The sequence below is a fragment of the Podarcis melisellensis genome, assembly GCF_964234715.1.
Source record: "Podarcis melisellensis genome assembly, chromosome: 7".
Classification (NCBI taxonomy): Eukaryota; Metazoa; Chordata; class Lepidosauria; order Squamata; family Lacertidae; genus Podarcis; species Podarcis melisellensis.
In genome coordinates this window covers 90339928-90352140 of record NC_138539.1, presented here as the reverse complement: position 1 = coordinate 90352140, position 12213 = coordinate 90339928, and the positions used below count along the sequence as shown (strand labels likewise).

The following is a 12213-nucleotide window of genomic DNA, read 5'->3' as shown; positions in this document are numbered from 1 at the left end:
CCCCCTCCCTGGAGTCCCCTTTTAAACATTTAAAATGGCATCTTCTTCCACATTCTAACTATTATATCAATCCATATTTTCCATGGTAATTGTTACACTACAAGTGAGATCAAAATCCTGCCAATGTTTCCATCTGCTTACAGTGGTCTTTTAAATAACTTATAATCCCCCCTCCCCATTCTTTTGTAAACTTTTTGTCCTCTTGGTTCCTGAGTTTTCCAGTCAGCTTTGCCATTTTGGTAGAATCCATCAGCTTGGTTTGCCATTCTTCTCTGGGAGGGACTTTGTCTTCTTTCCATCTCTGGGCTAATAACTCTGAGAGGCTGTTGCTCCAGACATAAAAAGTCTTTTCTGGTCCTTAGGAATTCGGTGCCTGTAATAAAAAAGCTTCTGGTTTTTTAACAAAAGTTATTTTAAACATTTTTTTCATTTCATTGTATATCATCACCCAGAAAGCTTTTATCACCTTACAAGTCCACCACATACATTTCCAGCAGGTATTTTTACTTGTCCTATACATTTTTGTCTTTGTCCATGGAGTTTTCTTGGCAGGGATACTGGAGTGGCTTGCCATTTCCTGCTCCAGGTGGACCAGGTTCTTTATGGACCAAAAAAGAAGGCTGATCACCGAAGAATTGATGCTTTTGAATTATGGTGCTGGAGAAGACTCTTGAGAGTCCCATGGACTGCAAGAATATCAAATCTATCCATTCTTAAGGAAATCAGCCCTGAGTGCTCACTGGAAGGACAGATCCTGAAGCTGAGGCTCCAATACTTCTTCATGAGAAGAGAAGACTCTCTGGAAAAGACCCTGATGTTGGGAAAGATGGAGGGCACAAGGAGAAGGGGATGACAGAGGATGAGATGGCTGGACAGTGTTCTCGAAGCTACCAGCATGAGTTTGACCAAACTGCAGGAGGCAGTGGAAGACAGGAGTGCCTGGCGTGCTCTGGTCCAGGGGGTCACGAAGAGTCGGACACGACTAAACAACATACATTTTTGCCAACTTAGCAGGAGTCAAATACCACTGGTACATGATTTTCATATACAGGTAATTCTCTTTATTACAAGCCATGAATTTCAGTTCTGTTTTCCATAACCATTCCCAATCTGTCATCTGAATATTATGTCCCAAATCTCTTGCCCAGTGTATCATTACCACTCGACCTTTTCCTCTTTTGTATGCCATTGTAATAGCAAACTGTACATTTTCAACAGTAATTTAACATTATTTTCTAACAAATCATTTTGAAATCTTGATGGCTCATGACTAAAACATTTCTTTTTATCTATTTTGAAAATATTGTTTAGTTGATGAAACTGTAACTTGTCCATTAATATATCCCTTATTTCTTCATAATCTTTTAGTTTCACCTGCTGTTCTATTTCAGTTAACAGTTCTCTATATGTCGGCCAAGTAATTCTCATATTTGATTTTTTCAGGATATTGCTTCGGGGGGGAGGAGTCATCAAGGTGTTTTTTGTTCTAATAAATGTTTATATTTTTCCCAAACCATAAATAATGATTTTCTTATTAGATGATTCTGAAAACTTTTCTGTATCTTTCCTTTTTCATACCATAAATATGCATGCCATCCAAATCTATTATCATTTCCTTCTATCTAAAATATCTGCATTTTTCAATATTATCCATTCCCAGATCCAACAAATGCAGGACACCTCATAATATAATTTTAAATTTGGCAGGGCAAAGCCTCCTCTCTCCTTGCCATCTGTTAGCAGTTTATATTTTAACTTTGGTTTCTTTCCCTGCCAGATAAATCTAGAAATAGATTTTTGCCATTCCTTGAAGTGTCCTGCACTGCCTATCACCAGTAGTGACTGAAATAAAAATAGCATTCTTGGAAGTGCATTCATTTTTATCACTGATATTCTTCCCCCAAAAGATAAATTCATCCTAGCCCAAATTTCTAAATTTCTCTTTGTTTCTTTCCAAGTATTTATATAATGGTTTTAAATAAATTACAGTATTTTACGCCCTATAGGACGCACTTTTCCCCCTCCAAAAATGAAGGGGAAATGTGTGTGCGTCCTATGGGGCTAATGCAGGCTTTCGCTGAAGCCTGGAGAGCGAGAGGGGTCGATGCGCACCGACCCCTCTCGCTCTCCAGGCTTCGCGCAGCTCTCCCACGTCTTGCGGAGAGCTGCCTGCACCCCGAAGCCTGGGGCGCGCTGAGCTCAGCACGCCCCAGGCTTCGGGCGCTACCCCCTCCAGCCCCGCAAGCTCTGAGAGTGATGGCGAAGTTGTGCGCAACTTCGCCATCGCTCTCAGACCCGTTCTGGGGGCTGGGGGAAGCTCGTGCTTCCCCCGCCCCAGCCCTGCAAGCTCTGAGAGCTTTTGCAAAAAAAAACTTTTGGAAACCGGAACACTCACTTCCAGGTTTGCAGCTTTCAGGATCCGATTTGTTCGGGAGCCAAGCCATTCAGGAACCAAGGTACCACTGTAGATACCATACGGAACATGCCACATTCATATGGAAACCATTCACAAACACTCTTCTTTCACAGGCACACCCCTTCACACTTCTCTGGCCACTGAAGACTGCTGCAGCTTTGCCAAAGGCTGCATCCTCAGCTGGGCTCTCTAGAGGTCAGGCTGGAAGATTCATGCCCAACACTTTTTGATTTTGCCACTTGTATAAAACATCATTTAGATACCTTTGGTTATATGCTCTGAAACTTGATGAAGCATCATCTTGAAGATCTTGATTTCATTGGACCTGCTGCTTTGGAAGATTTGATGTGGTTGCAGTTTCATCATGTAGAACTGATTAATTGGTTGGGAAGAGCTTAACCGATTTCATACCAGCCCAAGATAGTTTGATGTGCAAAGCCAAGCCCAAATAGAGCCACCCCCAGCCCTAACCCCACTAGGGCAGATTGTTGAAAAAGTCTTGCTACACCCATCAGGCACCAGTTCTTGCCTTCACGTATTTCACCCTCCTGCCTCCTAGGGTATCTTACTCCATGGGATTGTCAGGAACTAGGCAGATGAGGAAGACTGGCAGAGACCTCCATCCCAAGAGGCTTCTAGGCAGGAGGAAGATGACAATAGTATGGACTCAGGTTCGTGGTGGTGGCGAACAGGGCACACCCCAGGGGAAGAAGCAAAGAGGTGGGAAATAATGGAGGATGAGGAAGAGGAGAGAGCGAGTAGTTGCCCTAATCCTGAACAGAGACAGGACTCAGATGTGGGAGAAACAGTAAAGCAGATACCACGTCAATTGAAAGCCTGGTAGAACCTCCTCCTTCTCTGAGGAACAGGCAATCCCTTCATTTCTTAGAGCAGAGAGCCAAACAGAAACAGAAAGATTCCATTGCCAGCCACCATAGGAGTAAGGAGGGGATTGGAAGCTAGGAAGTAACACAAGGGGGTGGAGCAGGAACTCTGAGACCAAGGGGAGCATAATTCACCACCTCTCTGTGTATTCTGTTGATTTAAATAAAAGAACTGGAAGAAGCTCTCTATGTCTCTGATTTCACTAGGCAGTCAGCCTGTGAGTCATGACAGGGACTGACTTCTGGGTAAGTATGTGTTGAATTGTGCCATGAGATATTTGTTACTTTTTGTCTATTTAAATAAATAAATAAATAAATAAATAAATAAATAAATAAATAAATAAAGCAAGCATAAGCATAAGCACTTGCTATAGGAAGAGGAAAAATTTAGGCTGCAATCATAAGCAAACTCTGGGCTCATCCAGAGGTCCTTTTGTGCTGCACTTTCTGGGCTCAGATCCGTGCTTTAAAGTCGTGTGTTTGTGTTTAATCCTGGTGCTTTCCCTGGGAAAACTCATGTCTTATTGCGGTAAATGACAATCTACAGAAAACCCAGTTGCCATTTGCTCCAATTCAGTTGGTGAAATACATGTTTTCCCCAAGAAATTGGCAAGACAATCCAAAAACCCTGCTCAGATATGGAGTTTTAAAGCCCAGGCCTGTGCCTAGAAATGCAGTCCAAAAGGAAGTTAGATGAGCCCTTACTTGGGAATAAACACAATTAAATTACACTTACCTCTGAATAAACATGCATATGATTGCCCTATATGTATATAATTCATACATTAGTTTACTCATTCAAAATTAGATTTACAAAATTCCTTTTGGCTGATAGGCTGATACACTAAACCAGTTGCACTCAACAGAAATTTAGGCCTATCAACTTTATCTGAATCAGGACTTTATGCATGTAGAAGTTGGTTTAGAAGTTGGCTGTCTTTAAAGCTTAGACATTCCCATGACCCATTTTCTATTTCAGGGCTTCTGTGCCTATTTATAGATAACAAAAAATGTGAGATTAATATTGTGAGGGAGCTATGCAGAACAGTATGGCAACTTATCTCCAGATCACATGATTAAAAATAAAATTACAGTGGTGGCTTGACAAACCCAAGGCCCTATTTGGATTGTTTGGAAGCTCGATGATGTTTCACTACTATAAAAATAGGAAGAGAAGGAGTATTCCAGCAAAATTCTCACACAAAGTGAAAAGGCTAGGTTAAAAATAAAAAAGCAGAAAGAGGGTATAAAAAGAAGGATGCATCCAATAATGATAGGTTAAACCAAATGGTCTAACAAGGTCTGCCATTAACAATAACTCTTTTCTCAGGAAACTCAAGTCTCCGGTGATAAATAAGAATCACAACAAGACAGGATGCACATGGACCCAGCTGCTGAGCTGAAGGGATATGGGAGGCAAACAATCTGTGCTCCATTGTCTTAGAATGTCCTTTGCAAGACTTATTTGTGCAATTTGAGCTTGCAAAGGGAAGATCACGAAGTTCACAGCTCCTTTGCTCCGCAAAGATGAAGATTCTCCTCCACATCTTTTGGCAAGGGCTGCTTTTGGGACTGGTGGTCCAGCCCAGCAAAACGGGGGAGGTCCTGTGTTCTGGCACTGCTTGCTACACACTCCACTTTGGGAGGCACAGCTGGATGGAGGCTCAGCGAAAGTGCGAAGACAATGGGGGCAACCTGATGACTGTGAAGAGCCAAGAGGAGGCATCACTGGCCTGGCAACTACTGGACAAGAGGCCCAAGGAGGGAGCTGGCACAGACGTGAAGGTAAGACTGTGGATCGGGCTCCATCGGGAGATGGGCAAATGCTACCAGCAGCATCAGCCACTGAAGGGCTTCAGCTGGGTGAAAGGAGGCGAGGACACCAAGTACGCTAATTGGGAACGGGAGCCCCTTGGAACATGCACAACCAAGAGGTGTGTGACCCTTCAGAGGGCTCCTTCCTCACTTCAGGAACTGGCCTGGGTAGACAGCCACTGCAGTAGTTCAGCTGTTGGGATGTCTGGCTACTTGTGCAAGTTCAGCTTCCAGGGGATGTGCCGCCCGCTTGTTTTGGCGGGGCCAGGTGTTGCCAGATACACCACCCCTTTTGGCATAGCCACTGCTTCCCTTGTCGCTGTGCCCCTTGGCTCCACCGCTGAAGTGGCATGTGGTCCTCAGAGGGAGGAGGTGCCCAACGACTTCCTCATGTGCAAGCCACAGTCTAACAGCAACACCTCGGAATGGAGCAGCCCAGGCCCATTCTGTGCTTCGCCCACTTTGGGTTGCAGCTACAGCAACGGGGGCTGCGAACACAAGTGCCTGGACTTGGGCAGGGGCTTGTTCCAGTGTGCTTGCCACCCCGGATACCAGCTTGCAGCAGACCGCCTTTCCTGCGTCTTTGTGGACTATTGCAGCTCCAGCCCATGCCAAGGACAGTGCCTGCCACGCCCAGGCAGCTTTGAATGCCTCTGCCCTCAGGGTTACATGTTGGCTGACGATGGGCTGCACTGTGTGGATGTGAACGAATGCAGTGCTTCCCAAAGCCCGTGTGGACAGATCTGTGTTAACACGATGGGCAGCTTCACCTGCCTTTGTAAACCAGGCTACAAGCCTGCCAGTCCTGATAGCCAGGAATGCCAGGACATCGATGAGTGTGCCAGGGGCATGCCATGTGAGCAGCTTTGTGTAAATACGCACGGCTCCTTCCTCTGCTCCTGCTACCCAGGCTACCAGCTGGAGGGGATCAATAGCTCTTCTTGTCTCGATGTGGATGAGTGCCTGGAAGAGCCTTGTGAACATATGTGCATCAACCAGCTGGGCAGCTACCAGTGCTCTTGCAGACCAGGCTGGACTTTGGCAGACAATGAGATCTCCTGTGTCCCTGATGTCATAGGCAGGGCCCCCTTCCTCCCCACCCATGGAGAGAAAGAACTGAGAAGGCCAGCTAACATCCATCCTTCTTCAGAGACACCGACCTTGCTGCCTCAATCTTCAATTCAAGCTGAACTAGAAGGATCTCAGGATTTTACCACCCACCCAAGTGTGCTGAGCACACCACTAGGTGCTGAAAATCAGGCTGGAGACATGATAGACCATGACAGTGGCAGCTCCAAGCAGCTCCTGTATTATATCTTGGGTGGCATCGCTATTTTGCTACTGTTGGCGCTTGCCCTGTCCTTGCTGACCTACAGGAAAATGAAGGCCAAGAAAAGCAATAAGAAATCAACGAGTGCTGCTGATAATTACTCTTGGGTGCCAGATCAGGGGGAGACCAGGGCGTGACACTGTGTTTCTGTTGTGGCTGTTATTTTTGAGATGGAGGCAGGGAGGAAAGAGAAGATCTCTCTCTCTCTCTCTCTCTCTCTCTCTCTCTCTCTCTCTCTCTCTCTCTCTCTCTCTCTGTGTGTGTGTGCAAGAACAAAAATGCATATATGGGGAAATGTACAACAGCAACATTCTTACTGGGCCATCTGAAACTCTAAGGGTTCAGGCAGAAGTAGGATTTTAAGAGCAACCACGGCAGGCTCTGCACTTGTAGAATAATTCTAGCTAAGCATTTCACTTTAGAGAGATACGCAGCAGCAAGCTGAATGCTGGATCAACCTGACCTCACCAGCTTCTGGTACCTTGATTATTATTATTTTTAAGAGCAACACATAGAATCGTAGCATCATAGAACAGGGATAGAAGGGACCCTCTTGTACATTTCTTGGTATGTATATGCCCATCTATCACTTACCCCCCTGCTTCCAAATCAAAACATTTAGGAACAATGGTTGCAAAATTACTCCAGGGATTGGAGGAAGGAGACCTGTGGGTGATGTGATAGGTGCTTGCCCATAGGTATCTTTCATGATGTGCTTTTTCTTATTCAAGCAGAATTATTCTAAAAGCCTTGCAGAGACAGATCAGCAGAGGATCCTCAAACTGTCTCCACAACTCTTAAACGATTGCTTCTATTTCACCCTAAGTTAACAAACTTGTGACCCATCCTTAGGATACCCTATAAGGCTTGACTTTGACTAGAATTAGATTAATCAAAATCCTATAACTATAGTTTAAGCAGCCTGTGAATTAGCTAGGTTTGAATAAGTTGAAATCAAAGCAGGACCACAAGAAGATTAAGAAATGGTAGTGCTTCATACACATGTAGACTGCACTGCAGTCTCTGCCATTCTGCATTCTAGCCAAAGGATTTAGGATAGGCTGAAACATTCCTTGGAGATGACTGGGAATCCCACTGTAGGTGCAGAATCTGTGACATCTGGGGTCTTCTTCAGTATCTGTGCTAGGATGTTCTTGGGGACCTCTCTGGGCTGCTTCAGGGACTATGTTTTCATAATAAGGACCAATATAATAAGGACCATGACTGGGTGCAAAGAGGGAAGTAGTTCTGGGGAATACCAACAGAAGATTGAAACCTAGGGCAGCAGCCATTGTGAGTTTAATTGTAGTAATTGTTCAGTGCTGACTAAATTTTGTTTTTGTTCATGCTTCAGTTTCCTGTTGCATCATTTTATGAAGTCTGAAGAAGCAAATATTACTGTTGAGTTTCTTTTATTTTTATATTTAATTTTGGATTTGCAGCATTAATTATTCTTTAATAATAAGCCCATCAACAACCTGCTTAATGTACTCCAGGGATGGGGGTGGTGGTATCCAAGATATGAAGCGATGTTCAGACCTTCAGAACCATCCAGGTCTGAACAATCCAGGTCATTACAGGGACAATGAGAAAGATTTTCCACCCCACTTTATTAATGCATGTACAGCCTGGGTGATTCTGAAGGTCTGACCATGGTCTTATTGTGCAGGCTTTGACTAATGGCGCAAAGCTTTGTTAAATATTTTAAATGCCACACAGCTGTAATCCCCACCCCCTTTTGTATTACGTGTGTGAAAAGATCATTTTTACTGCTGCTGTTTTTGTCACATTTATATCTCTTTGTATGACAATACAAATCTTTTCAATCTAGATTTTGAAAAGCAGCTTAGTTTGAGGGTTGCAAAGGTGCTTACAGTTTTCTTTTTCTATCTTGAAATATTTTTACAGAACATGTTTATGGGTTACTTTAAAAAACTGGTCATATATATAATTTCAGAGAAATAGATTGTAATAGTAAAGGTAAAGGGACCCCTGACCATTAGGTCCAGTCGTGGCCGACTCTGGGGTTGCGGCGCTCATCTCGCTTTACTGGCTGAGGGAGCCGGCGTACAGCTTCCGGGTCATGTGGCCAGCAGGACTCAGCCACTTCTGGCAAACCAGAGCAGCGCATGGAAATGCCGTTTACCTTCCCACCGGAGCGGGACCTATTTATCTACTTGCACTTTGACGTGCTTTCGAACTGCTAGGTTGGCAGGAGCAGGGACCAAGCAACAGGAGCTCACCCTCTCCCAGGGTTTTGAACTGCCAACCTTCTGATCGGCAAGTCCTAGGCTCTGTGGTTTAACCCACAGCCCCACCCGTGTCCCTATAGATGGTAATACCACTCTTTAATTTCACCAATGAGTACTAGGCATGTGATCTATAAGGTCCAAATGGAGAGGATATACATAAACATTTGAGTGGGGAAAACTAATTGTGAACATCCTCACAGTGCTCCTGCAAAAAAATATTTGCAGCCACAGGTATTTTTATGTTTTTGCCAATAATTGCATTTGACACTGGGGCCCTATTCAGTAATAGCAGTTTTGGTGCCTGGACAGCTACCCTCCCAGATCTTCCCATGGAAAGCCATTTCTATAAATAATATTTCTATCAGTAATTTAGGTAGCCGTGTTGGTCTGCCATAGTCAAAACAAAAAAAATTCCTTCCAGTAGCACCTTAAAGACCAACTAAGTTAGTTCTTGGTATGAGCTTTCGTGTGCATGCACACTTCTTCAGATACACATGTATCTGAAGAAGTGTGTATCTGAAGAAGTGTGCATGCACACGAAAGCTCATACCAAGAACTAACTTAGTTGGTCTTTAAGGTGCTACTGGAAGGATTTTTTTTTGTTTTTATCAGTAATTTGTTTACTGAAATATTCATAAAGCCAAGTGAGCATTAGTATAATGGGTTTTATGTTTTGCCATTAAATCTACCGGTACATGGTCAATGTTTTTGTCAGCACTATTATATGCACTGGGCAAAATTAAGCACTTCAAAGGCCACTTGATTTTTACTGCAGATAATTAAACACATGCTTAACTTGTTTATCAGAATCCATTAAACTGACTTCATGTGGCTTGGATCATTGCCATTCAGCTGCTTAAAGGTGTGTTTAGCACAATAAAATTTCTAATGGGCCACCAGCTACATCCTGTTTCTTACTGTGTATAGGAAAACGTTTTCTTGCTGTTTTTCCTCTCTGTTGGCCCTATTGTGAAATCAAGAAAGTATTAAGGAAATGTTATGACTCTTAATGTCTTAAAGGGTACCATTACCTTATTTGTGTATAACTGCCAATATTGTGCTTTGGCAAAACCGAATATGAAAACACTCCCCATTATAACTTAAATCAGATGCTTGGGTTATAGCACATAAATAAAAAATTAAAAGATGTACTTATGAACTTTTCTAGGGTGTGGGACATGTTGATTTAGAACCATGACATTCAGGATGTCCTTTTCATAAACTTGCTTTGTATCTTCTTATCATTTTAATTCTATTATTGTTTAATTAACCTTTTAACTATTACCTTTCTATGTTTTTAGGTTTCTGGGTTTTATCTTCTTCTTCTTTCTTTTTTGTGTGAGTTCTGGGGGAAAACACAGGATGTTATTATCCCTATGATTATTATTCACAGCAACTGAGCCAATGACGGACATGTTTCAGTGCTCCAGGCACAGGTGAAGGTGCCCCCTCCATGATATAGCCTACAGTTGGCACTCCAAGTGGTGGCCCATAGGTATGGAGACCTAATGGCAAAGTCCTATGCCCTTTTAAAATGTGGAGGGGTTTGGGGGGCATTATTGGGTTGTGTTTCTATTTTGATTATGCATTTTGTGGTTTTATATTTTGATTTTATTCTGTGAACTACCCCTTCCATTTCTGAAATGCAGTGCAATGAAGAATCTGCGGCTCTGCAGATGTTGCCACTTGCCAGACTACAGTTCCCACCCCCTCTGGCCATGGACCATGTTGCTTGATAGGAGCTGCAAGTCTGTTAACATCTGGAGGGACCATAGCAGGACCCCCACCCCTTCCCTAGATCTTTCAGAGGGTACAGTTCTTTACCTTGGTTCCTGATAACATTCTTATTTATGGGACACTCAAGGATTTAGGGTGTGCAACCTTTTTCAATTCCAGCATTGTGGTCTGCAGTGTAACCTGGATATCGTAGTTTGTGCTGAGGAAATTCCAGAATCTGTTTCCTGGAGTCCCTGACTCTGTGTGTGTGTGTGTGTGTTCCTTCTGCTCAGCAAAGGGGTTCTCCCCTTCTATATATTCCTCATCTAGACTCTAATCTACTCTAGACTCTATTCTCTAGTTTATCTCGAATCTATCTCGAATCTCCTGGAAGATTCTTGAACTGGTGGGGGGCTATCCAGATGTTGCTAGACTCATCCCCAAATGGTCAGGGATGATAGGAATTGTAGTTCAGCAACATCTGGAGGGCCACAGGTTGCCCATCGCACTCCTAGCAGCATCTCAAGGGAAGTTGGCACAGTATAAGGCCCTACCAGCAGTTAGCCTTGAGAAAGGCCCGTGGCATTGGTGGCCACACTGTGGATCTCCCTCCTGATTCACGTTCACCTGATCTCCACGCTGCTTCCCAGGTTCAGCCCATCCCATCTTATCAGCATTTGCATTTTAGCTGCTTTTGATGCTACTGATTCTTCCCCTGAATTAGAGGTGATTTTTTAAAATGGTTGGGCTTCACCCCCTAAAATGACACATCCTCCTGAGCTCTTCAGTATAATAGGGTTAATATCGTCCACAGAATTGTAGAACCCAGCCCCTGCAATGCAGGAATCTGTCACCCAACATGGGGCTCATCCTCTACCAACTGAGCTATGCCAGCAGTCATAATTCACAATTGCACATTGTGAAATATGGAGCGGTAAAACACTAATTATTCCAACTGAATGAGAAATTTGGCTCTGTATCACCAGATTCTTTGTTGTTATTAGCAAATTTACATCTTGCATCACTATTTGGCTTTTGCTTTGAAAATTTTTGTTGTGGGTTGGGTTTTGTTCCTCCCTCCCCAAGGTGCCAACCTTGCTAAGAAATGCCAGAAACATTCCAGAATAATAACCATCCTGCTTGAACTTATTGTTGGGAATTGGAAAAGAAGAAACACAGCCTCTAGCTATATATTATTCCAGATGCATGCTTGGAGGGGTAAATATGTATCTGGAACCCTATGTGAAGGATTGGGGAGGAGTACAGCAGGTGGCAGGGAGATACAGTGGGAAAGTGGTGAGCAAGGAAAGGGTTAAAGCGCCCGCTTTCCCACAAAACTGATTCTCTCAACCTGTGTTTCAACATGCACATTTGCCTATAATGTGTAGTTTAGTCCTAAGAATCATAGCACTGGAATTGTAGCGCTGGAAGGAACCCTGATGGTCATCTAGTCCAAGTCCCTGCAGCTGTTCCCTGTGGGGATGGAACCTGCAGCCTTGGTGTTAACAGCACCACGCTCTAACTAAAGATGCCCAGTAGGGATTGCTCTCCACACTTTGGTGTCCTGGAGGGCAGCAGCACCCACTTATCAAGGGCTCATAGTCACCTTTTGAGAGTCCAAAAAACTAGGGCCAATCCTGGTAGTGCAAAACAGCAGAAAACGTGACCAAGAAAATCCTGAAATCTCTACCACCTGTTCCAAATTTGTACAATTCTCATGTAACTTTTGACTGCCCAATTTCTAATGGCTTTCCCCCTTATTTATGTTGAGAATGTGATGTTTAGTTGCGAACAACATTT

The 12213-nt window shown here is 43.7% G+C and overlaps 1 protein-coding gene across 1 annotated transcript; it reads left to right on the top strand.

The window, feature by feature from the left end:
* Positions 1-3693: 3693 nt before the first annotated feature.
* On the top strand, positions 3694-8275 carry CD93 (CD93 molecule). The gene has a single exon (XM_081919954.1). It carries the CDS (start codon positions 4828-4830, stop codon positions 6580-6582), a length of 1755 nt encoding a protein of 584 aa, XP_081776080.1. The 5' UTR covers positions 3694-4827; the 3' UTR covers positions 6583-8275.
* Positions 8276-12213: the final 3938 nt, after the last annotated feature.